Here is a 27,820-nt window from a genome sequence, read left to right on the forward strand (position 1 = left end):
AAGAGAAGTGTGTCCTGTTGTAACCATACAATGAATATCATGGAAATAAAACATCCTGCCAAACACAGGATATTTTTTGAATGCAAGGCCAGTCAGGGTCTATTCCTTGATTATTTAAAAGCTTTACTTGTTTTTCACAAATGGTTTTAAGCCATTGTAAAACCCTATTTGTTGCGTAAATTTGTTCTTTAGATAGATGGAAATGCTTATCTAAAGGTTTAGAAGTATTTGTTGCCATCAGCTGCTATTGTCTGATGAGAAAATTACCAATGTTCAATTGCTATTAAAAAAAAAAACATCAACACGCATCCAATAAGAACATTTGGGTTGAATACAAATTAAGCTCGACTGACAGCATTTGTGGCATAATGTTGATTACCACAAAAACGTATTTCATCCCTGCTTTAAAGAAAATGTTTTTGTGATATTATAGGCTTTATGGCATTATATTGTCACAATATTAGTTCAAATTGGTTAAACTTTGCACAGAAATGGTTAGTTAGCAATTTTATGACACCATAATCATGTTAACACATTGTTTATGTCTTGTGGCTATACTTTTGAAACAGTGAGTATTTTAATGTTTACAGATTGGCCCTATTCACGTCCGTTGGATCATAGTTCAAGTGTGCATGTCCTTTAAAAGCAAACACAACAATGCTTTAAATATTAACCACAAATTTGATTATAACAGACAATTATTTGTTGTTTAAAATAGTTGAATTAAAAGAAATATTTTGGGTTAAACTCAATTGACCGCATTTGTGGCATAATCTTGATTACCACACAAATTAATTTTGACATGTCTGTCCTTTTATTAAAATAGATATACAAATTTATAAATTAATTCTGTGTTTGATTTATGCCAGATATAACAGGACCCTTGTCTTCCAAACAGTTCCACTATCGACTCATCAGTCCACAGAACATTCTCCCAGAAGGTTTGAGGATCATCAACGTGTGTTTTGAAAAAATTCAGAGAAGCCTTAATGTTCTTCTGGGTTAGTAGTGGTTTTCACCTTGTCACTCTTCCATGGATGCAATTTTTGGCCGGTGTCTTTCTGATCCTGGAGTCATGAACAGTGACCTTTATTGATGCAAGAGAGGCCTGCAGTTCCTTGAATGTTGTCCTTTTTTGTGACATTCTGGATGAATCATTGATGTGCTCTTGGAGGAATTTTGTGCCAAGTTTTTCCCATTTGGAGATAATGGCTCTCACTGCAGTTCTTTGGAGTCCCAGAGCCTTTGACATAGCTTTGTAACCCTTCCCAGACGGATTTAATTCAATCACCTTTTTCCTCATCATTTCTGGAAATTCTTTCAACCTTGGCACAGGGTGCTACAGGGTGAGACTTTTTAGCCAACTTCATGCTGCTGAAAAGTTCTATTTAGGTGTTTATTTCTTTGAACAGAGCTGGCATTAATCAGGCCTGTGTGTGTCTAGTCCAGCTGAGCCCCGTTATGAATGCTGTTTCATAGATTTGGGGATTTAGTAACTAAGGGGCAAATACTTTTTCATACAGGCCCAGTTGGTATTGGATTACTTTTTTTGTTTAGTTTTAGTTTAGCTGATAACATGATTCCTTAGACTGATTCTTGACCTGCAATATAATTCATTTCTTAGAATGGTCTAGTATTTCCGCTCAGCCTTTCACCCCATTCAATGTTTTGCCAAGGATTTAGCTGGAATTAATGTGTTCCCCATGGCATGAAGCCAGACTGAAATTGTGCCTATTGATAAATGGTTTATGATTTTAAACTTAAAAGGCATAGTTCACCCAAAAATATAATTTAGGTTTTCATTTACTCAATCTTATGTTGCTCCAAACACGTTTCTGGGTGAACTATTCTACTATGTAGAACAGGACTTGAAGTATGTTTGCTGAATTGACGTTGAATGTGTTTTTTATGTTCTTGATTTTACTTTCTTTTTCCAGATGAAAACTATCTTTCATTTTATTTATTTGTTCATTTGTTCATTTTTCTTCCATCTGTCGATTGCATTTAACCCAAAATATTGCTTTCAATTCAACACTTTTAAACAACAAATAATTGTCTGTTATAATCTAATTTGTGGTTAATATTAAAGCATTGTTGTGTTTGCTTTTAAAGGACATGCACACTTGAACTATGATCCAATGGACTTCATGTAGATTAATATTAAACAAAACATAAACAGTGTTTTCCCACTACATATGTGCAGTACTCAAACTGACCTCAGGCCGGGGAAAGATTTTTTCAAACATCTGTGAAGTTGGTACCCCAGTTGGTTCGGTGTTTGAGATATTGGACACAATTTTTTGGCACAAACGATGGAGACATTTCACGGCTCCCAAAAGCTATCTTGTTAAATGCAAAGAAAGAAAACACTTTATGATGTTTCTTTTAACAGCACAAACCGGCACAAAAGAACGACAAAGGTTCGGAGCTATTTGGAGTGAAGTCACTACTCTACACTAATCCCGAAATGTTTCAGGCTATCAAATTGATTTTTCAGGCAATTTTTATCAAATTGTTTATTATGTTTCCATGAGTGTTGGTTATTCATGTTTTTCTATTTACTGATTACCATTGTCCCATGACTGCCAAATATGTTGAGTGATTCAAACATCATCTGCAGCATGAAATGGCATATCAGATGAAACTAAAGACTCTACTCTTTTCACTCAAACAGGTTTTAATGTAAAAACTTGATTAGGTTTCTTACCAGATGTAGTTTTTTTGGCATTTCCCCCAAAGACAAACTCAGCTGAGATCAGCACCATGTTGTTTTGCTACATGACTCATTGTGTTGAATGTTTAAACCTATGATGACAGCCCAGCCTTCTGAACTGAGATCAGTCTGTTAAAATGAAATTAAATTATGCATAACCTATAGGGAAGCAAAAACGGAATGTCCACGCATGTGGACACGTGGTCTCAGGAGGTTAAAATCATGCACACTCATATATGATGACTCCAGCCTTATCAGCAGCCTATTAAAAGCTGCTTCATTTTACATGAAGCATGTAGTTTCATTTGGCCGATACTGAGATCACATGATCAGCCAAATACTTTTCATTTTATCTCAGCAAACCCTCTGGTACTGAGCATATATGTATACATATATATATATACATATATATATATATATATATATATATATATATATATATATATATATATATATATATATTGAGCACAATTTTAAAGACCACATGAAATCAAAATTAGAGGCTTTGATGGTGTGTTCAAGTCATATTGGAATTATCGTATTTATGAGTTGAATGCAAATGAACACCACCACAAAGTCTTAGCTACAAGTGGGAAAAGGGATTTTCTTCTATTTAAGAATCATGGTGAATTGTTATTGGTAGTAATTCAGTTTTACTTGAGTAAACTGTGCAGTTTAGATTGTAGGCAATAAAGTTTTATTTAGTTTGCAATAAAACTACATTTCCCATCATTATATGTGGCCACACAAGAATGATAAAATACACAAAGCATTCATTATTCACCTAATGCATGGCTTTGGTCTTCATTTTGTTGCATTGGTGCTTAAAAAGCCACCTGCCTTTGCTAGTAAATGAAAAATAGAAAAAGGAATATGAAAATGGAAAACAGGTCTGTTCTTTTCAACTAAAATTGCTTAAATACACATCACATCATGTTTAAGATTTTTACATATATATTTTTTAAACATGTCTTTCTTTTTTTATTCGAACTTCTATACTACTTCAGCTATGATCAGAATCTAGTTGTTGGCTTTATATGACAAGTATTGTGAATGTTTCTCATTTTGTAAATTGCTTTGGCTAAAAGCTTCTGCTAAATGATTAAATGTAAATGAAAAATGAAACCAGCTTACCATTGCATGATCATGTCCAATGAAAAAAAGCACAAAGCAAGCCTATTCACAAAGGGTGTGTATGTAGGTCAAATGTGAGTGTGTAGGTGTCATGTTCTCTGTAAATAAATAACTCCTCATAGATATTATAATATCCCTCTTATAGGTCATGGCTTCTAACCAGCATTAATCTGTCTGCTCAAACTAGTGTGAAAACAACTTTAAACAAACTTGACACTGTATAAGAACACACATTGGCCTCTTTAATGAACATTTGAAAGTCTGACTACACTATTACACCATTAGACTAAACATTTGGAAATGTTGGTTTAAGCAGGGATCATCCTGTGAAGGAAAACGGGTGTGTGACCAGCTCAGAAAAAAACACCACTTGTAAACACATTGGTGCAGATTAAAATGAGTTTTAATAGCAAATATTTCATTTATAAAGTAACATTTTTATTTTTATTTTTTTGCATTATTACTTATATATATATATATATACTCTATGTGCACAGTTCTATATATGATATAAGAATGTAAATATTACATATCATAAAATGAAAGATAGTTTTCATCTGGAAAAAGAAAGTAAAATCAAGTACACAAAAACACATTCAGTGTCAATTCAGCAAGTCAGCAAGTATACTTCAAGTCCTGTTCTACATAGTAGAATAGTTCACCCAGAAACGTGTTTGGAGCAACATAAGATTGAGTAAATGAAAACCTAAATTATATTTTTGGGTGAATTATACCTTTTAAGTGAAAGTAACTTGCAGATTAAGAATCAGTATTATCAGCTAAACTGGTTTCAAGGATCAGAGTCTGCTCAAGGTCAAATAAAAAGTATTGTTAGAGAAATTATCACCCACAATCAGCATCTCATCTTCACTGATGTTCTCGTTAAAATTAAAAGGCTGTAAAGTGACTATAAAAGCTTGCATCCCCTAATGTAATACCTACGTCTTTAAATAAAAGTCATTCAAAAAATTCCCTTGAACATTATGATCTAATTCCCATCACTGAGGGAAGATAATAGCTATATTTCCAGCTTATCATTAATTGACATAAGATAATCAATATTGCAGCACTTTACCTAAAAAAAAAGACAATTTCTGACCATTTAGGTCAATAAGACACCCTTTCAGTTGCAGAATTTAACTAAAACCCTATGTAAGAAAATTAACAGTCAAAAGTCAAAGGGTGAGTTAAAGTCCAGTAATTAGTTGCATTTATCAACAGAAAGTGCACTTTGCAAGGTCTGCTCATCACTGTCAGTTGTACGGTCTCTCGATTGTGATTGGACCTCTTCGTAAGGAGGCGGCATAGCTTCTGTGCTCTGATTGGCTGTATCGGTGCAACGATTGGAGTCCGAGTGTATGAGGGATGTAAGTGGACTGTGCTCTGATGCATCCTGGGCCAACAGGAGCTGAGTGGGTCCACAGAAGGGTGAGAGTCGCTGGCCCCAACTGCTGTAGATTGCCTCCTCATATGTGGGAAGGGACACAGGTAAGCCATCTACCATTAGGTCCAACTGATCCGAGGATCGCCTGATGAGAGAGCAAGATGAACCAGTCAACATATTTTCTCATGTATGCAATGCATCGTTTCTAGTCTTTGCAACATACACTACATTGCCAAAATATGTGGACACTTTGTGCACAGGAGAATTAAAATGCTAGATCAGAATAGGTACGCACATTTTATCAAACATATATTAGTCTTGGGAGATTTCAGAGAAGTATGCTTGATTTTATGCATATTCTAGTAATTAGTGTAGATAAAATATTCAAAACTTGGGGTGTCCATATCATTTTGGCCACTCTTTATCCACCCTTTTCCTGAACACGGAATTGTTCCAATGGTTAGTCAGGAAAACTGTGGGTAATGTAGTTCATTCCATATGATAAAGCGAGCAAACTGCAAACCTTTGTGTATGACAGGTGAATAGACGGGATTTGATAACCAAACAGGCTGTTGTGGTAAGAAGGAAGATGGACACCCCAATAGCTGTCGTAGCCACACTTGGGATAGAGTTGACTATATTCTCACGATGTTCGGCATGGCCCTCTGTTAAGAAAAGAATGCACACCATTTAAAGACTTTTAAAGAGTGGGTTAGTTTGTCAAAGAACTTGAAAACTAATTGAACTACAAATTACAGCCAAAAGACAAGCAAGTTTTTGGAATAAGTGTTTGGGTAGTGGTTTACATCCTGTAATTTTGATTCAATTACGCAACTGTTTTCAGAGGCGTTTACATGCATTACAGAAACAGTAAGATTGGTTAGTTTGGTGACTTTGCTAACTTCCTGCTCAAGCTGTTGGTTTCCTCTTGTGACAGGTTTGAGCTTAAATGAGGAAGTGAGCAGCCTGAATGTGAGCTGTCTAAGTTTATAGTTCTCTACTGGGGCCTGGGGTTTAAGTAGATCATTTATTAATGGTAATGCTTGAGAAATCCAGGCATCCTGCACAGTTTCTTCAATCAAAATGTAGAACTATCTAAATGACTGATGCAAGAAGAGAAAATTTGAGTTGTCTGGACAGTAAGTACCTTCAGAATTTCACATCAATGTCTTACTGTGTATGACAGTAAATTATTGCAATATCAATGGAGAATTACGATCGGAAAACCCACATTTTCCCATTGAAACAAACATCTTACTCTTTTTACATTTAACATTTTTCAACCTGGCAGACTATACATTTTACCATTTTCCATGTACCCTGGGAAACAAACCCATGATTTCGCCATTGGTAGTACCATGATCTACAAGTTGAGCTATAGGAAAATTATGACACTCTCAATGATGCCAAGCATCGAACTACAAACCAAATGTAAATCAGTTTTGTTCCCTTCTCTTACCTGGTTGAGGTATACAGGTGGGAATGCTTGGTCGCCATTGCCCACGAAGACATCTAGACCGATGGTGGCGGAAGAGTAGAGTGTAGCCCGGCTCGCAGAAGAAGCGAATGGTGCTCTTTTGAGGGAAACCACGACAAGGAGAGGGATCACAGTGGAAACCTCCATGTTCTGGTACAATTGGGTGTGAGCAATTTTGACCTTAAAACAAAAAAGAACAGAGATATGAACCTCAATAGAGCTAATCAGTTTGACCGATTTTTAATCAGTTATTCACACATTTCCACTTCATTGGTTAGCAGTACTTAAAGGTGCACTTTTCATAGTTGTACTATTTTAATTCCGATCAAGAAATTCATTGCGGATATAAAATCATGACCACTCACATAGGATGAAGACTCCAGTCATATTAGTAACCTTATAAATTTGTTTTTTTTTCTACATGAGGGTCCCCTCATGGGAGCCGCCATGTTAGGATCACATGACCAGTCGAATACTACTTGCTTAATCTCAGTAACCGTACTGTTATTGGACACTTACACATGGATTCAATTAATCATGGCTTATTGTGAATATGGAGTTTATTCAATAATTCACTTTGAGGTATGAAAATGTGTAATTCATGTTGTAAAACAGAACGTCTATGTATTTTCAAGTTATGTTTACCACAGATCTTATTTTACACACAAGTTCAAAAAAAACATTATAAAAGCCAATTGGAAAAGAGGGAAATCATGGCGAATTAGACTTCCTGATTTGCCTACAAATTGACGTCACGGCTGAACAGGTCTCCTACATAACTTCAGGTTTAATTGCACAGACTTTTGAAGGTAACTATCGCCCCCTTGATTACCATTAACATGTTCAATGCGTTGGCTAAATTCATCAAATCTGCATTTGCATATTTGCGTAAAGTATGTTTTTGGCAGGCCATTCACGTTCAAGGGGTTAGTGATAAATCATTTATTTACTATTGTGTCAAAATGCAGACATAAAACAGCAAATTAAATATTGGTTACTCATGTCAATTATTGGAGCCTTTAACATAAAAATAATCTGAAACCATCAGTTGATCTCTTATTAGAAATTACATTGAGGGAAAGATAACTTTCAGACCTGGCACATCAGCTAAATATTGTCAAAACTGGCACCTTTACAAGTCCTTGTGGCAGATTAAAGATTATGGCTAGTGTGATCATTAGCAAAATTGTAAGCAAACACACACACGTTTTATTATTGTGCTTGACAAAAAGGGAAAAACAATTCAACAAGTCGGCACACCATTACTTCAAAAATAGATAATTTATTGTATTCATACCTTGGTGGCGTTTCAACAAACTATCTAGTTTTGAGCAGTGGTTTGCCGACTTTTATTCTTGTTCTACTGAGATACGGTAATGAAACAATATTTTCTTAGTGGGTTTCAGAGGAAGCTGGTGGCAAGTTATCTGGAAGAGGAAGATGTGGCATGCTGAAAGGAAGCTTTCATACTTGTGGTTTTGACTGGCAGAGCTGCCAGCACGAGAACACCATAGCTCAGGGCAGTTTGCAGACATGGCCAGAGAGACAATCGCTGTGCAGACATCAAAACACCTGTCCTGCTGACACAATGAACAAAACAAACAGACAGACAGAACTCATTATGGCCAATGGCATAGCAGCAGTTTGCATATATCTAAGCAGTGGGTCAATTACAGAATAGATCTACAGGCTTGGGTCAAGACTCCTAATGCACTTTTCTGATAGGGAGCTTTACGTCAGATGTGTTGACACAGGCTATTAAAGCATGACTCAAGAATAGGAAATAGATGCATTTCTTAAGTGCATTACATGGTGTGAGTACATGGGTGTTTTAAAACATTAACCACATATTGGTTTGGTTTACAGCAAGCATAGGAGCGCATCCACAGCTGGCATACACCACACCCAACCCCTGACCCCAGAATAATGCACCTGCACTACACGCCCGTTCAAAGGGAGTTAATTAAATGTCAGGGCGTCGATCATTTCAATAGTGGTCCAAAAATGACTGTTGGCATCCGCAAACTGGAGCAAAGAGAACAGAAAGTTGTAGCAAAACATCTCAGAAACCATGAACTCTGAATGCTCGCTTTGATTGCTGCAATAATTTAGTCATCAAACATGCTGGATAGTCCCACCTTTGCATCTTGACATTTTCACACATACGCTTAGAACAGAACTGACCGCAATGTAGGCTGCTCCCTGTCACCTTTACTACAGACAGTACATTATTATACATTGTACAATTGTTGTGCAACTAAAAAAAAAAAAAAGGTCACTATTACGTGCACTTTGCAAAAGGAATATGTGTCCTGCAATCATCTTCCATTAGAAGTAATGACAACAGGCAAACCAAACAATGGAGATATTAGAATAAATTGATGTTTTAATATTATGCACTTTTCCAATTAGACAGCTAATAATGGGTATGATGGTGAACATGACTCATACACATACACACTCATTGGTATTATCATGATCATCACTTCCAATTGACTTTTACAGTTTTTTAATGAGTTAACAATATCCCAAGTCTCACAGAATCCTTTTGGAATTTGAACTGAATTAAATCCTAATTTAGTGAAGAAAGACAGTTGGGATGTCCATAGAAATAGGTGATTTCAGGTTATCCTTCATTATGATGACATCAAAATTTAGTTCTCACTATGTAGGACCACACACACACACACACACACACACACACACACACACACACACACACCCTAAAAGACAAATTATCTCTGAAATGATGCTATGTTAATAAAGCCATTAATTTATTAATCAACTATGCTGATTCTGTTCGTCAGTGCGCTTGACATTGGGATATAAATATACCACATACAGGCATGTAGCCAGAAAAGACTGTACAAAACCCAAACGGGATTAATTGATGGCTCGTGTAAAGGACTATTCACATGCATACTTCGGCCATAAAGCGTTTGTGAACAACAGAACAGGTGTACACAAGCTCTATTGTGTCATTATATTCTGCGTTCACTTAAAAAATGTGTAATGTAACACTGATGGAGTGCATGAGATCATGCACGTGTCTAAAATGAAACTCACCTGACAATTCAGCTTGCCTTGATGTAAGATCAGAAATCAGCCGGTTTTAACACAGTCGGTCTTTGGTGTGTTCTCTTTTACAAACGGGACAGTCAAAAGCTATTTCAGATGACTTAGCACGCAACCCTGCCGTCTGACCTTAAGCTGATTCAACAAGTGCATCTATTCTATAGCAGCTGTCAGATGACTCACCGCACAGCTGAGTTATCATGCGTTCTGATTGGTCGCACGAGCTGCGCGTGCACGATAGCTCCGCCCGCAGCACGAAGTCATATTCTGGAAACCAAAATGGTATTGTCAGTGCAATTTTTTGTTATTTTTTTTTTTTTGCTGTATAACAGTAATAGTATGGTAGTAAGGCATTTAGTACATGGTTCATTTGATCCGTGGGAGGCGCCACAGCACATCATCGGAACGACACAGACTGAACACATACAGTGGATCGGCGCCCCCCAAGTAATGCCGCCCTAAACGCTCGCCTTTTTCGCCTAATGGGTTGACCAGCCCCCTGGGTATGATTTATTCAAATACTTTTTACGACCCCACCTATGGAACCGCTTCCCCATTTAGATTAAGAGGAAAACGAAACGGCAGACAAACACAAAGTAACCATTAGTGACAAACTAAAGATGGATTAATATAGCTAAAGTGTATATAAGAGCCAAAAAGCCAAATACTACTGGAGTGAAGGAGGTTGTCTCAAAGCCTAGTTTTGGGGCATCACATAGGTGGACATTGTGTGTCAAACGTTTAAAGGAATATTTTGGGTTCAGGTCATGTATTGACACTGCCCACCACCCCTGGAGTGGCGAGTTGAAAGGTAGAGTCACACGGGGTAACCTCCTCGTCCTGGGAGTCTATGCAGTTTGGATCACATCATTTATATGTATAAATGTTTACCATCTGAAAGGACTAAATATTAAATGAAACAAATGACAATAAAATGCAAAGTTATCTCTTCAGTAATCAAAATAATTTTTGAAATGTAACTGTATTCTAAATATCAATGATTTATATTGTAACTAGTGGAATAGTTACTTATATTGTGTATTTTAAATATGTAGAGAGCCAGGTGAAAAGATGTGTGGATTGACTGTCTCAGAAGCGGAGGCAACTGAGACTTGTCCTCCGCCACCCGGATTGAGGAGAGTAACCGCGCCAACACAAAGACCTACTAAGTAGTGGGAATTGAGCATTCCAAATAAGGGAGAAAAGGGGATAAAGAAACAGAAACTTTCAATTATCACAAGCCTACGAAGAATTATCACACATCATCAAGAAATATGCCCACAGAGGCGAAAAGGATTGTGACACCATATTCAAATTTGACAGTTCTGCTTGTCTCAAGTGAAATAAAAAGGCAACATTTCAAGCTCCATTTTTTTGTACTACAATTGGCCTAAGAGTGAAACAAGGAGTCGAACAAGAATGTGTTTGAAAACTGTATTTGAAAAATCTTTTTAAAGTCCATTTTACCACCAGTAAAAATTCACATATCGTAGAGATAACTGACAATTGGTTGTCCGTTAAAATGACTAATGAACAGGCAAAGAGCTAAACAAGGGCAAAACAGTTTTACAAAGATGCTGGCCTGTCAGTAGCAGTTGTATATTCAAAAAGATGATGATATTTTTAATATATTAGTCCAAAATGATGTTTGTCAGGTTTTTGAGAGCGCAGCATCCATGTCAGATTGCCAGCAGTGCTTCTTTTTCACCTTTAATACAAAAACAATGTCTCTTTAAAACTATCCACATGCTGACAGAGTAAATAACGGTTACAGACAAAGTTTGTTTACAGTGCAAGATTAATTCGAAACAAATAAGACTTCAAAACAGCATGAAGTCAACAGCAGAATATGGGAGATCCATTAGGTTCAATGCAGTGACAATAAGAAATGGAGCTAAAGTAGAAAAAACAAATGAAAGCCACATGTACCCTTCCAGAGCGCATTTGCTAACATTACTCTAATTCAGTACTACATGCGAGCACCAAATGAAGAACAATCAGAAACATTAAACAAAAAAGCAGATTATATCTTGCCACACAAGAGATAAAGCTCACATCTGTACTGGGAATGATACATCTTCAATTGTGAAAGAAGGAAATATGTTCTGAAATCTATTCAATACAACAAAATCATGCAAACCAAGTTGTTTTGTTTACAGTACAGCATTTTCCAACCACACATCCAATTAAGGTTTCTGGTAACATGCAGACATCCTCTTTCTAAAGTGAAGTCAACTACCATTTAACATATAGCAAGTGTATCAAAAGATATGACCCAAAAATATGAGAGGCTGGTCACAAACACTTGGCATACACTGTGCATTGCCCAAACAGCCCATTCCTGTAAGTAATGTTGTTGAAAAGATATTCATGCATTAAGGCTGTTTTTTTTTTTTGTAAGATGCTACCAATAATGATCTCTAGATTCAACCTCATTCTTTGCTTCAGTGCACTGGTCTTGCTTAACCACAATCAACACCTACAATATCTCACAGGTCTACTTTATTGTGACTATGAACACTATTAGCTCTTTGAAGAGTACATTTCAATTATTCATCTTTAAATAGACATTTAAATGTTATTAGTGTATAACCAACTCTGTTCCAATGCCTGATTGTCATGTTTTTTTTTTTTTACCTCCTGAAAAAGTAACACTCCTGTATGAAGAGCAATGGTGCTTACAAAAAAGTTTTTTACTGGTGGAAACAAACAAATAACTAGCAGTGTTTTTTTTAATATTAATCACATCTGTCATTAATTTGTTCATACCTTCACATCTACAATTAGAGTTATGATTGCTGTGTTACAGTTTAAACCTTCTGCAGAAGAAATTGATTTTTAGAATAACTCAAAATAGATACATAAACTACTGCTACAGTCTAGGATTAATTGACCGATCGCTACATCTTCAAACGGTCAGTAAATTACCCAATGTACACGTGAACTAAATCTTCAAAGAACTGTGCAGTCACTTGAATCAAATTAATGATTTAGTCTGTATTCATGCGGCGTCACTACAACGAATGCCAATGGGAGTAATTTTTTTTAACAGCCTTTTGATTAAAGTTAATATTTTTGTCAGTACTCGCTTCAAATTTGGTGACCAAACAAAACATAAGATACACAAGACACTAAATGTGTGGGTCATTATAAACCTACTCTCTGCTTTCAAAGTTCATACTCTCTTTGGTTGCTCTCTAGGTGCAAGCTACTACTCATTTCTTAAATCCTTGAATATGATAGGGCTCTAGTAATGGAAAGCCATAGTGTGCATCACCAATAGTATTAGTGTTTGTGCACAAACACATGTGTGCCTATACACGAGTTTGTGTGCTTTGTGGAAGCTCTAGGAGGGGCATGGTGGGATCAAGCAAGATCTATAGAGTCCACTTTCTATTGCCAAAATGCTCTCATAAACTAGAGCATACATAATGCTCAGCTATACATTTGTATAGTCCAACCTTGTCTCTCCTACAAAACATAACACAAATGAATCCTTCAGAAAAGGCCATGATATTTCAAAGATACGAGCTACTTAGCTAAAGGATTTGGGAGCACATGAGAGGACATTCTCCCACAGACTGCCCTACATTGAAAACAACTACATCGCTTCTGGTAATGTGGCGTGGAGCCGTAGTGAAAGTTTCGGATCAATTAAAAAATCCGGAACAATGAATTATAGGAAGTTTCTGTGTGGTAATCATATTGGAGTGCAGCTTCCATCTCAGAACAATGCGTAAAAGCACTCAAAATAAATCATTCCAACGTAACATGAAAACAAATCTGATATCGCTCGCTCTCTTTCTCTACGTTCATTAAAACAAAAATTAAAAACTGTCTGAAACAAGACACCTCCAGTGTTTATCTTTGCTTAGTGTTGTAACAGGAACCTAGTTTATTTTCTTTTTCCTTTTAAAAAAAAAAAAAAAGTTCATCTTCAGTAGTTGTTTTCCTGTTTAAAAACTGATTAATGAGTAGTGTGATCCAGGTGCAAAAGATGAAGTCCAATCACTGACAATGTGTTGCTTTATATTGAGGGCAGATTAGAATCAAAGTGGTTCATTTCATAACGTCTTAACCTCTTTAACATACTCAGTTTACCCAAAACGCATCGTTAAAAGGTCAAGCTTAAAACCACTGCGATGTGATTTTTCGTAAGCCAGAACACTGTGACTATTTCATGTTGCAAAATACAGTGTAATCTATGGGTTTATAAAAACAGTGGTAAAAGGTTTTGTTTCAAAAAGCCCTCTCAATGTGTAGAGTCCAAAGCAACTGTGGCCTTTTATCCTTAAATGCTTGACCTGTACAACCATTTAAAATGTTAAAAACATGCTCTCTTCAGACTCCATTTTTGCTTTTGCGTCTTTGCATTGAGCTCAGTAGAGGGCCTGACAGATTCCGCCCTGATTGCTTCTCTCATCTCATGCGGTTCTGCCTCATGAGAGGAACAATGCAAGAGGGAGGACCTGCTTTACTCAGGAAGGGATGCTTTAGCAGCTCTTGAGCTGTAGCCCTCTGGGAAAGATCTCGTACAAGCATCCTGTCTAAAAATCCCTTTAGAATTGGTGAGACCTAAGGATACAGAAAAACAACTTAATAGAGTGTGACAAACAGGTCAGAGCACAAAGGTTTAGATATTCATTTGTATTGCACCCTCATGGTTAACCAAGTGGAAACAGAAAAGGAATTGGTTACCTTGTGGAGGTTTTTGAGCTTGGGTGGCAGATTGTCTCGAATCATCTTCATTGCCTTGAGTGGAGGCTCATTAAAGTATGGTGGCTCTCCATCCACCATTTCGATCACCATAATTCCAAGTGACCAAATATCCACCTATAAAAAAAAAAAATTTTGTTGGATTTGATAGATTTAATATTAATTCTGTTTTCAGAACAGTCAGTAGTATTACAACATCAGGGAATTGTCTTGCCTCTTGTCCATATGGAAGTCTTGAGATGAGCTCAGGGGCCATCCAATAGGGCGTCCCTACAAGGGACTTCCTACGTTGCACTTCTTTTGAGACCTGGGCACAAAATCCAAAGTCTGACAGCTTCACCTGCAAATGAGGACAAAGAATTAAAAAAATAACCCACATAAACAGGAAGTAATATGGCTTGCCAAAATAAATGGGATAGCACAATGTCATCATTGTTATATGTGTGCATATTAATGATTCACGTTTAGGGTTGGTAACATAAGGGATGCAACGATATGGAATTTCTGGGCCTATACCGATAATTCACAGCTAATTGTTTCCATACCAATAACTGATATTTTAATAAAATGTTTTAATTGTTAATCCTTTAACCTAAAACTGTTAACTAATTCATTACAATCTTATAATTTGAAAAATGTGTCATTTAAAAGTTTGGAATTTTGACTTGCTATTATTTAAGGTTTGGTGGATGTAACATGAACCAGAAATGTTCCTATATTACAGATGTATGCTGATTTGAATTTTCATTTATTTCTCATTCACTTGCATAAAATGTATGGTGCCCATTTATATGCGCGTTTACGGTAATCCTGATGACTCTCTAATAGTAAGAGCATAATGAATTTCCAGTCATTTATCATTGCTCATCATTTTGATTCAGACTGATTTGTGAACCCGTTGTCCCAATTCATTGAAAATAATGAGGCAGTGTTGGATCAGTGGTTGAGGCTCAGGGTTACTGACCAGAAGGTCGGGGGTTCAAGCCCCAGCACCACCAAGATGCCACTGTTGGGCCCTTGAGCAAGGCACTTAACTCCAGGTTGCTCCGGGGGGATTGTCCCTGAAATAAGTGCACTGTAAGTCGCTTTGGATAAAAGCGTCTGCCAAATGCATAAATGTAAATGTAAATGTACTCTACTGCTCTAAATATTTATTCGGCTAGATTTTGCTCATATGCAATGCATAACATGAAAAATGTACACTCTTGGAGCACTTTATTAGGAACAACTGTACACCTACTTATTCATGCGATTATCTAACCAGCCAATTGTGTGGCAACAGTGTAATGTATCAAATACGCAGATACGGGTCAGGAGCTTCAGTATATGTTCACATCAACCATCAGAGTGGGGGAAAAATTTGATCTCAGTGATTTTGACCGTTGCATGATTGTTGGTGCAAGATGGGCTGGATTGAGTACACAGTGTTCCTAATAAAGTGCTCAGTGAGTGTATATCACTACAGGAATTTAGAAGATTTTATGACTAGATGATATTAACTGCCATGAATTTTCCCTGATATTTCCAGGATTTCCATTTCCATCATTGGAACCATGTTATAAATATGGGAATAAATATCTTCTGGTGGTTTAAATAGTTCAAATCTTAAGCACATGGCTTACCATCTAAAACATTGACACATCAAGTTTCATAACAGAAAAGCATGAGAAAGTGATGAGTTCTCTTTTTCAATCACAAACTATGACTCAATTTAGTTTTAAAGAAGCCCATTACATTTTCTGCCATACTTGTTTGATTAACTATTTAAGAAGCGATGCCCCTGGGGATATTCTTTGAGAAGCAGTGTCAGAAACATGCCAAGAGGAAATAAAACCTGTAAGGTCAAACACATACAAGCATACCCTGCCGAGAAACAGCTGAGGGTGGCTGAAAGAACTTCCGCCTATTTTAACCACAGACAAAGTCTGTGTTTGACTGTTTAACAAACCACTGTCTATTTCAACACCATTAAAATAAGGTTTATGTTTGGTATCGTGGCCGGAAAAGCAATTTATATTTCTACTAACACATTGAGAAATTTGTGCTGACAGAAAAGGAACAGTGTGTATCACAAGTAAATGTCACTGCTTTGAGGGACTGATTGTTATGTTCTTGAGGGTCAGTGCTTAGTTAAAACTTTACCAACGCACTCCTGCCTTTAGTTCACTGCTAACATAAAATTAGTGCTCATGCTTCTCGTGATAACACCCTTAGACCATCTCAAAGAACTGGTGGAATCGCAAAAGAACAGTTCTGCCAAAATCCTGTTTAAACATCAACACACAAGTTCTAAGGAAAGAATAGAATAGAGCAGGGGAAGTTTTCTTAACTCACAAATTAAAATGTGTCAACTAATTTTAAGAGATAGTATAAAAATAATAAAAAATAATAAATAACATACAAAAATTCAGTCATCACTCACTTGCTCTAATGTTTTTACAAACCCGTATGACTTTCTTCCATGGGAACACAAAAGGAGAAGCCACAGTCACCATTCACTTTCATCTTTTTTCCAAACAATGAGTGAATGATGACTGAGACTAACATTCTGCCCAAACAAATACTATCCTTTTAAGACCATAAAACCATCCAGTTGTAAAAAAAAAAAAAACATTTGAGGTAAAAGTCATTAAAAAAAAATAATTATATATATATATATGTGTGTTTTGGATAGACAAGATTGACAAATGCTCATCAATAATACTCTTATGGCTAAAATGTTTATGTTTATTGTATCGCAATATTAACCTCAATAATCGCAATATGACATTTTCCCCAAATCGCGCATCCCTACTTTACATTTTATGTCATGAATATTATGATTTTTTTTGGTGGGTTGTTCCATTGACAATTTACATCCTGCTGAGACTTGCCAAATATCTCTGTTTTTTCAGGGATTTACGACATGTTTCTAGAGAGGACATGTTATGTGCAAAGGTGTGGGGTTGTTGATTAATTTTCGTATGTTGATATATCTTCAATCTTGATAATAGTGCAGTTATGTTATTTGTCAATGACCCACATACAGTATTAAATAAATATGGTACTTTCTCAGGATTCGTTAGAAATGTAATGACTTGGTTAACATTAAACAGCCAATTTTACAGCTAATATTAGAAAACTCTGACAAGAAACTTTTTTACTCAGACAAGTGAATGACCAATTTACTTGTCCAAAGGACAAGCACATCGCAATGCTTAATGTCGAGCCCTGTAATCTAAAAGCTCATCTAAATCATAACCATTCCATCCAGTTTTCCGAGCTGGGTACAAAAACCACAATTGGAGATGAAGAGGGGCCTTCCCGACTTAAATTGTTTTTGACATTTGGATTCCAATGTCTGAATATTTTTAAGAATTAAAAAGGTTCTGGCCTGGGTAGCTCAGCGAGTAAAGATGCTGACTACCACCCCTAGAGTGGTGAGTTCGAATCCAAGGGTGTACTGTGTAACTCCAGCCAGGTCTCCTAAGCCCCCAAATTCCCCTGTTGCTAGGGAGGGTAGAGTCACATGAGGTAACATCTTCGTGGTCGCTATAATGTGGTTCGCTCTCGGTGGGGCACGTGGCGAGTTGTGCGTGGATGCCGTGGTGGAAGGCGTGAAGCCTCCAAACTCGCCATGTCTCCGCGGTAACGCACTCAACAAGCCACATGATAAGATGCACAGGTTGATGGTGATGGTGACAGTGAACTGAGATTCGTCCTCCACCACCCGGATTGAGGCGAGTCACTACGCCACCACGAGGACTTAGTGTATTGGGAATTGAGCATTCCAAATATAAAAATACAAAATAAAAAAAAAATAATTAAAATTTCATTGCTATTTGAAAGGGTGTACTTGGCACTATTATGCCATTATATTATCATTATACAAGTGGCATAAAATGGCCTTAAAATGACAAAAATACAGTTTAATCGCAATTATTTCTGGGACAATATATCGTCCAACAAAAGTAATTATCATGACATGCCTATTTAAGACTTACTCTATTTTATCCTATGGCAGAGAGGACTAAAGGACTGGGCATCACCTGACATAATAAAATTAAACTTGTCCTTGAAGAGAGGTGAGGGACTTACCCTGCCATCGTGTGTGAGAAGAATAGAATCACTTTTAATGTCTCTGTGAATGACCCCCTGGGAGTGAAGAACAGAGAGCGCCTTCAGAACAGACAGACACACTGTGGCGATTTGCTCCTCATTCATCCTGCAAACAACATAACTCAAAATGAAATCCTTGAAACTCTACCTAAAAATTTGAAAATGCAGACTGAATGACAGGTCATAAAGGACTGCTGTGATACCCTGCCATCTAGTGGTAATGCACTATTGCAGTAACAGGTGGTCGGGTTACACCTTGGTAATAATGCCTGTAAATACAGTGTAATTAAACAGTCCTGTCCATATTAAAAATCTGGGATTTGAGATGTAAATCTGAAATTAATGTTTTAGTATTTAGAGAAATGTCAAACAAAAGAATCATTATGACTAGAGCTGGCAAAGTTAGTGTTAACCCTTGCGATTATTTAATTCAGTGTCAGTAATCAAATCGATGGAGAAAGGACCTCTTAACGCTATTTGTTGTTCAAAGGAAACCCAGATGGGACTTCACGTACTGCAGGCTCTGTAATGTACAATTTAATTACCACAGAAGCATGCCTAGTCTTAACAATCACGAAAATGCAGAACGAGACGTTGTTTGCAAAAGCATTTAATGTGAAGTTCAAAGTGCCGCTTGACGCTGGTGTTGATGCAAATCATGACCGCTACTTCACGATTGCTGCATAGTGGATAGCCACAGTCTGCCGGCTGATTAATATTGTGGAGGATGAAAGTTAAAGAGATCTAATGTGCATTGCAATGCACATGCAACCTATGGGGAAACAAGATCTTTAAATTAGTCAAACTCCCACATAGACTTAGGGAAACTTTTATTGTTACTTGAATTGGTGCTATTTTAGTGCATTTCTATCTTAATACAGTGGAAGACTTTGTTTGGGAAATGATAATAAAGCATTATATTGTTACATATAGTTTAGTTTTCTTTCCCAAGAAGGAAATAAATAGATTTTGACAGGAAAAGTAGGAGTCGTCAAATTTCAGCACTGTCAAAATCTGTGATTAATTGCGATTAAACATTTGAATCGACTTAAAAGCACTAGTTATTCACACCAAATTCAAAAAGCGCTGCTGTATGAGAGAGGGAAGAAGGACGTGCAAAATTCGTATTCGTGCAGATTCTGGAATTAATACAAAGACAATACTACGAATCCTGTGCAGAATTTCAGACACTGTAGATTTATTTTCACCAACGGTGAAGCATGGTGGTGGTAGCATCATGCTGTGGGGGTGTTTTTCAGCAGCAGGGACTGGGGGACTGGTCAGGGTTGAAGGAAAGCTGAACACAGCAAAATACAGAGACATCTCCAGAGCCCTCAGGACCTCAGACTGGGCCAAAGGGTCACCTTCAAACAGGACAACGACCCTAAGCACACAGCTAAGACAATGCAAGAGTGGCTTAGGGACAACTCTGTGAATGTCCTTGAGTGGCCCAGCAAGAGCCCAATCGAACATCTCTGGAGAGACCTGAAAATGGCTGTTCACCGCCAGTCCCCATCAAACTTGACAGAACTTGAGGATCTGCAGAGAAGAATGGCAGAAAATCCCCAAATCCAGGTGTGCAAAGCTTGTCGCATCATACCCAAAAAGACTTTAGGCTATGATTGCTGCCAAAAGTGCTTCAACTAAGTACTGAGTTAAGTACTGACATTTCTGCTATTTCTTTTTAATACATTTGCAGTTATCAAAATGTTTTTGCTTTGTCATTATGTGGTATGGAGTGTAGATTGATGTGAAAAAAAGAAAATAATTTTAAGCATTTTTGCATAAGGCATAACAAAATGTGAAAAAAATTAAGTGGTCTGAACACTCTCTGAATGCATTGTACATGTGACATTGACTAAGACAACTTGAAAACAAGAAAATCTGGCCTATTGTACAACAATGTTAATGTTGTACAAAAGGCCAGATTTTCTTGCTTCAACTGAAACATACAAGCTGGTCTTCAGAACATTCCAAAATCATGCTGGGATACCATGGATCATCAGGTTTTGCACAAACATGGAGTCCATGCTGCTAAAGGGGGATCAAAATCAAAGCATTTTTGTTTCAGAATTTTAGCCCCCACTGTATATTAAAAACAAAATTTGGTGATGATTTAAAAAAATAAATACATTTGAAAACAAATGTGACTAAAAACATAACTGAAAATAATTTGTGATTGCACTTCTGAGAAATACTTGCCTGGTATGCGTAACAATGTCAGTCAAAGCTCCGCCCTCAAGGAACTCCATGACAACCCAGAGTTCATCTTCAACCAAGTAACTGTTGTACATCTCCACCACGTTTTCATGGTGATAGTCCCGCATGATTACCACCTTAGAAACAAGAAACAAAGCCATCAGATGCCATTTATTTAAAAACATCATTAAGTGGTTAAAGACGAAAAGATTGAGGAAAATCAACCAGCAACACAAATATCACACTGTCTTCACCATTTATAGTCCCACCTACACGCATACAAATGGATAAAGTGTATCACAATATAATAACTTTTGCTTCTCTTTTGTTGATTGGCATTTCAGTGTTAGACTTTAGGAAATATTATGAATCATCCATTTACTTATTAATGTGCTGCATACACATCTAAACAGCCTATTAATACAGAGTAATCTCCTGTGAGATTTGTACTCACCTCGTTAAAAAGCAATTCTCGTCGCTGCTGTTTTCGCAGGTCCATCTTCTTCACAGCCACCAGCTTGCCTGTGGTCTTAACAGTGCCGATACACACAATACCAGTTGAACCTTCACCGATCTTGATATAGTGGTCCAGATAAGTGCGTGGATCCCCAGGGTCAACTACCATCTGAAGCGCAGCACGAAACTGCTCGTGGGAAACCCGCTGTGGCTCCCTCTGAGGTGAGCGTGTCTGCTGGGGTGGTGCAACAGGGCCTGATGGTTTTGGTGCAGGGGGCATCAGTTGGCCGTGAGGGGGTTCGGGCCCTAAGGCTGGGTGGGAGGTGTGATGCTGGGGCTCTGCTCTGTGCTGCCCCTGAGAGACACTTTTACCTCCACTGCTGCCACCCCGGATTGGCCCAGTGGAGGGGCCGTTGTGGTGGGGAATCTCAGATTTGCCTGGTTTTAAGTCCTACAAGAACAACACGGATAGATTAAAATTTACGAGAGTATAAAAGAACAAGTCACTGCTTATGAGCAGGTTTTACTCTACACAAAACCAATATCTATCTGAAATAATTTAGAGCAGAGGATAACAGTCCATAAGATTAAAATAAATAAATAAATACATAATTCCCGATTTCCAGGTTTTCTATGACCGTGGGAGCACTGTATAATACAAATATTCTCAATAATATTCTCTTGAATATTAATTTTTTTTTTTTTACATCCTCCTATGTCTTTATAAATTAGCTTTATATTCGAGAAACAAATAATATCTAGTTAGATCTTTCTCTGTACCTGACCACTGGGGTTTCTTCCAGAGTCGCTTTCGGAGCGTGGGTAAGTGTTGAAAGGTCGGCCAGTCTGCTGGGTAGTTTTTACAACTCCCTCTGTAACAGGTAGGTTGGGGGTGCGAATATTTGGCCCAGAGAGTGGTCTCTTCTCACGGGGCGACTGTGGGCTACTGTCCTGCCCAGTGTAGCTGGATTTGGGCCTCTTATCATTTGCCCCCTCTCTCCTTACCACCTGATCATGATATTCACGTGGTTCTCTTTCTCGGTCTCGGAACTGGGGAGGTTCTGACCCTCCTGACCAATCAGGTTCTTTGTATCTGCTGGGTTCCTGACCACGAGGCTGCTGGTGAAGTCGGCTATCCTCTCTGGATGAGCGGGGTGGGCGCTGGGCCTGTCTGTGATCGGCACCTGAATGCTCCTGACGTGGTTTCTCCCTACACAGACAAAGAGGAAAAGTAAAGAGCACCCTAGTGTCAATATTGCCATTGTAATCTATATAAACGGAACATTCAGTTTGGAACTACGCAGTGACCTTTCTTTGCTGTCTCCATAGCGTTCAGGGTGTCTGTATTGCTGGTGGAAGTAATCTCCGATCTCCTGACCCCCTCCTGATGATCCAGAATCTCTGCGAGGCTGTGGTGGTGGGCTGTCTCGCCGTAGGGAGTTAGAGCGAATCACCGACATGGTCTCAAACTCATCCAGTAGCCAAGTGAGCGAGCCATCGTCACCAATCTTACGACCCCGTACGATTGCCTGTGCCACAGACACATAGGTTGTGAGGTATTGAGGGTGGCTAGGCAGGATGTGTGGAGTTCTCTTTTCTATGTTGACGCATTTCCAAATGAAACAGGGTGTTGGGGTGTGACATATGGAAGATGTGCTACTTGCTACTCAGAAACAGGAGGTATTATATGGAGGAACATTCTCATTATAGAGAGCATTTGATTGTACAAATTTAGATATGTTGTGAGTGCAGGATGAGTTATCAACATCTTTGGTCTGCTTTTCCAGAAGAGCAAGACGAAACCAAGAGAAAGTGTTTAGATCTGCTTAAAGATAACTGTCAACTTTTAGGAGTACACTAGCATATAGGCTAGATGACCTAAAAATAAACAGACTAAAATTCACAAAACTCCATTTTGTTTTTGTCTTGTAAACCTCACAAAAAAAACAGAAAAAAAAACATAAAATAGCTCCACTTATTATCAATCAATCAGCTCTCAGAGTAGGGGTGGGCGATATGACCAATCTTCTATCACTGAATGAATAATTGTATATCAAATTCTGGAAAAATCTTAAATTGGTTAATATATTAAATAACCATTTTGCAATGTATATTTTTGGGTAATCCAGTCAGTGAATTAAATACATTACAAATCTCTAATATAATTTTATTTGGAAATTGACAAGCATAATCAATGTAAAAAACCAAAAAACAAACAAACAAACAACTTAACTTGGTTTTAAATTAGCCTTACCATAATGCAAAATTTCACATTATGCCACATTTAAGTCTGATATATTGTTGAACAACATTATTTTATTTGAATTTCCTAAAGATCTCAAAGCAATGCAACAAAGAAAATACATATTTAAAAAAAAAAAAAAATCTGGCCAAAAAGAAGGTGTTTTCGCGTTCGTTTTGGTGGTTCGTAGCAGCTCGCCTCGACAAACTTTTAAGAAATCTTCTAACCGGCTGCTAAACATCTACTCGCTGCCATTGGTCAACATCATCTGTAGGTGTGACTTCAAGCTCCAACTGCTTTTTTGTTTACGTTTTCAGTCAGAATTCACACAGGCATGCAAGACCACGTCATGCAATTTTTTTGTTTACCTGGTCTACAAAAGTAATCAAATCAAATCACACTCAAGTGCCAATTTACTCATTTGCCATCTGCAGCGAAAGCCATTCACACATCTGCCCAAAGTAACATATGCCCCCATCACTATTTTTTGTCTTCATTCTGAACATTCACACTTAGCAATTTCATAATGTTTTCTTTGCGGTAGTATCGGTGTCATCATAAATTACAATAACAGAGTGTAACCGACACATATTATGGCCATGTACAGCATGTTAGTGCATTAGAGTCATGAATTCAGCATCTAAAGAAGAAAAATAAAAATTTTCTACTGCATACATATTACTTTAACTCATCATTGAGTGGTTAAAACTGCTTTTACTGACCTCATGTGAATTCTACTCATATAATGAGGCATAAAGTCATTGATAACATTTTAATGTCACATTAATTTAGGTTTTACTGTGCATCCTCATGTTTAAATGCTCCTCTAAATGCCTCACACAGCAGTGCGGAGGGTGTGTTAATATTCGGAAACAGTATACCATTGTTCACAGTAACAGTAGAATTCAAATGGGAAGTTATGTGGTCTGTGCCGCGATTTTGAGTAGCATGAGTGATTCCACTCTGCATTTTCTGGTCTCTGGAGCACAAATACTGGAAAGCCTGCTAGACTTGAAGATAGCACACACACAACACTCACGTGAAAAACAGATGTGCGTGTCACATGAGAATCATATTTAGCGCCCCAAAAGATGAATGTCGTTGAATTTGCTGAATTTCATTGAAGTTTTCAATGCTGGAAAAACCCTTCCATGTCTCTTCGATTTTCCAAGGGCGAGTTCGGAATGGCATACTTCTAAACTATTCTTACTATTCCTGCCATAGACATATGGCAGAAGTAGTATGAGTAGTATAGGTGGTATGTCATTCAGAACTCAGCATAAAGTCATTGATAACGTGGCTCTGACGTGAAACGCTGACCACAGATAGATATGCACACACTACACACACGGATATTTAGATATTGCGATATATACGCTATAGCAAAATCTCTATCAATTAACATTTTATATCGTCAACACAATATATATTGTAATATCGCCCAGCCCGATCTTAGAGTAAATCCAAAACCTGCTCCTGCAACTCACATTCACACACTAATCAGCCCATAGCTCCACGTAAAAACATGTTACATAAAAGATGCTTAAATCAGAATCAAGGGGAACAAACAGACTGTTTCTCTCCTTCTGACCTTGCGTGGCTCTACAGTAGTGATGACCGAGGCATCAATGAAGGGTTTGGGCCTCTTGGCCGTGTCCTCAATGAGGCTCTGCCATTGCCGTGGAAGACCCACAAACTTCTGCTCTTGCTCATCAAAATCAGTGTGGACACGATGCTCAAAGTTAGAGGGACCCGAGATCTGGATGCGTTGCTTTTTCTTCTTGCTGAACATGGCTGCGGCAGAGCATCAGACCTAAAAGCAGGAAAGATGTTGAATAATTATTCACAAAATCACCAAACATTTAAAAACATTTTTATGTCAAAACGTGAACAAACATGCGCACATTGCATACGCTGCCAGAATGCCATATACATGCAGAGCAAACTGGTGTTATGGGTAAAAGCCTAATTAGGTTTTGGATGAACAATTAAGGCATTTACATGGCCTGACACATTGTTGGATTAAGCATATTTGGTGTAAGATCATCCATGTACATACATTGAATCACATGCCGTTTTTGTTATTAACAGTTTTTATTAATTCCACACATAACTCATACAAACATAACATAAAATACGGAATCAATTATGTACATTAAACGGCTTGCAACATCCCTTCAATATCTATAAAAAAAAAAAAGCCCTTATCAACATTAGGCGCACAAATATTAGCCAAAATAAGATTTTGCCCCTGAATTTCTGCTAAAACAATAATGACTATTCCTAATTTATCTTTACACTGTTTGAGATATCTGAATTGTAGATGTTTACTTATCAATGAAATGACTCCCCAGCTCTAACTTGAGCCAGCACTAAAGAAAAGCATGTCCACCCCATATCTTCCCAAATTGTTCAGCTTCCTGCGAGGAAAGATGCATTTCTTGAAGAAACACTATATCATATTTCTTACGTTTAAGAATAGAAATAACCTTTTTATGGGGCGCCCCAACCATTCACATTCCATTTGGAGAGAGACAATCCATTCATATTACCATTTGACATGTTAGAAAAATAGATTATATAACAAAAATACAATTATAACGACCACATTCCAACATTAGAGCAACAATCAAATCCAAAACATCCCCCAGAACCAAACAAACAGAAAAAAGAAAAAAAAAAGTGCACATTAACCCCACACACATGTCCATCCCTCTAAACAGTCCATGTACACCTACGAGAGTCCCTGCAATAATTTTGCTGTTGGATTGCTTAAGTTTGGTGCTGCTATACAAATTTTGTGAGGCAAAATTACAAACAGAAAATAATGACTGTTATTCCACAAAACAATCTCCAGCCACTAGGTGGAAAGAACACTAAAAGAAACAAAAAAAAGCACCCATTTTCTTGGACGGTCAAGTGTGTTCAGTGATTCAGGCCCACAAGACAGCAACATGAAAATCACCAAATGGCTTACTCACTCGATTGTATTTATGAAAGACATCGCTTGCTGTGGACATGTAAATATTTTGTGGCCATCCTTAGTATCTATTCTCAGTTTGCCGGAAACATCAGAGCAAAAGCGACCTTCCGTTGATGTAAGAGTTTCTTGCATTTCCTGAATCATTCATGTTTCACTCTTCACAAGTCTGGGAACAATAAAATGCTGTGGTTCTTCAAAGAAAGCCTTCCTTTACTCCTGGCCTCATGTAACACAAGTTCTTTATCGGATGATCTCAGAGATTTGGCAAGAATTGATTGGGGCCCGTCTCCCTCAGCAGACCTCGGAGCTCACTCAATTTACAGCTTATGGCCTGTTATGTCGAGCAGACTCGGAAAGAGTTTGTCTAGGAATTTCACCATATCTCTGCCTTGTTTTATCGATTATGATTCTCCAAATCCTCCAGTTTCTCCTAGACACATTCCAAATCCACCTTGGTCACTAGCAGATAAGCAGCTACATTCCTTCTCCGATGACTCCAGATAATCAATCAGTTTCTCAACATCCGCAACTCTTGTAACCATCTCAGTGAATTTTGCCTTCATGGAAGTTATCGATCGACATATTACAGCAAGATCCTCCAAGTTTGCAAAGACCTTCGTCAGCATTGCCGACAAATTCATTTATTCATGTCAGATTTCTTTCAGTTCACTATCCGAATGGAGTCTGGGGCTTCTGGCCCATCACTGAGGGGAATCAGCCAGAGCACGTAAGTGTCTTTTAATATCTCCAGAGCTCAGGGATTTTTAATTCTTTGTCATATTGTCTTCCCAAAACAATTAAGGATCAGGGTGTATCTAATCTCACCGGTTTGTGACAAATATTATTAAAACTAGCAAAGTGAGCAGAGCTCGCAGTTCACACATCTGAACCTCGCATGGCGCCATAAACCACATGCTGGTTTTAAACCTCATCTGTCGTTATCAAATTCACAACAATAACCTATTATCCATTTAAAACTTGAGTTCAATTACCACTTAGCCCCATTCATTTACAAAACATGGTAGATACATAGTCAGCTGTTCAAATGACAATGAAAGCTCTCTCAATTCACCTTTGAGCATTAACAGTCCCTTTATGCAGTACAATGCAAAGCTGTCAGGCTTTCCTGTACCTCACCGTCTCGCCATTGGCCCTGCCTAGGGTTGGGCGATGTCCCCTAAATTGGCAGTTGACGATGTTGACAGTAAAACATCGCGATGGACGATGATATCGTCTGTGGGGTGGGGCGGGGGATTATATAATTTCATATAATTTTCAAAAATTATATGAAAAATTATAATTTCGTTATTTTACTAACCCAACTAATGACTCGTCGGCGCTTT

At 37.7% G+C, this 27,820-nt stretch overlaps 2 protein-coding genes across 5 annotated transcripts in view; both read right to left on the reverse strand.

The window, feature by feature from the left end:
• Window positions 1-872: 872 nt before the first annotated feature.
• LOC127629831 (sushi domain-containing protein 6-like) lies at window positions 873-9,923 on the reverse strand. Of its 2 annotated transcripts, none has more exons than XM_052107094.1 (5): window positions 9,775-9,923; window positions 8,179-8,285; window positions 6,691-6,888; window positions 5,755-5,896; window positions 873-5,376 (listed from the first exon to the last, which is right to left on the reverse strand). In XM_052107094.1, exons 2-5 carry the CDS (start codon window positions 8,270-8,272, stop codon window positions 5,049-5,051), a joined length of 762 nt encoding a protein of 253 aa, XP_051963054.1. In that variant the 5' UTR covers window positions 8,273-8,285; window positions 9,775-9,923; the 3' UTR covers window positions 873-5,048. The 2 variants fall into 2 exon arrangements, with proteins under 2 accessions (XP_051963054.1, XP_051963055.1); XM_052107095.1 differs by having other exon boundaries at window positions 8,179-8,288; window positions 9,775-9,914.
• A 1,286-nt stretch (window positions 9,924-11,209) lies between these two features.
• The window catches only part of LOC127629824 (serine/threonine-protein kinase PAK 4-like), a 28,982-nt gene continuing 12,371 nt past the window's right edge, over window positions 11,210-27,820 (reverse strand). For 2 of the 3 annotated variants that reach the window (XM_052107085.1, XM_052107084.1), the window contains exons 2-10: window positions 25,086-25,307; window positions 22,561-22,781; window positions 22,033-22,462; window positions 21,251-21,703; window positions 20,800-20,933; window positions 18,577-18,703; window positions 14,714-14,839; window positions 14,482-14,616; window positions 11,210-14,358 (exon numbers count right to left, since the gene is read on the reverse strand). In XM_052107085.1, coding sequence (XP_051963045.1) covers window positions 14,203-14,358; window positions 14,482-14,616; window positions 14,714-14,839; window positions 18,577-18,703; window positions 20,800-20,933; window positions 21,251-21,703; window positions 22,033-22,462; window positions 22,561-22,781; window positions 25,086-25,286 — 1,983 coding nt within the window. In that variant the 5' untranslated portion in view covers window positions 25,287-25,307 and the 3' untranslated portion in view covers window positions 11,210-14,202. Of the gene's footprint in view, window positions 14,359-14,481; window positions 14,617-14,713; window positions 14,840-15,463; window positions 15,561-18,576; window positions 18,704-20,799; window positions 20,934-21,250; window positions 21,704-22,032; window positions 22,463-22,560; window positions 22,782-25,085; window positions 25,308-27,820 lie in introns of those variants that run through there. The other variant, XR_007968803.1, reaches the window with a different exon arrangement.

Source organism: Xyrauchen texanus, chromosome 36, assembly GCF_025860055.1.
Source record: "Xyrauchen texanus isolate HMW12.3.18 chromosome 36, RBS_HiC_50CHRs, whole genome shotgun sequence".
NCBI classification, from domain to species: Eukaryota; Metazoa; Chordata; class Actinopteri; order Cypriniformes; family Catostomidae; genus Xyrauchen; species Xyrauchen texanus.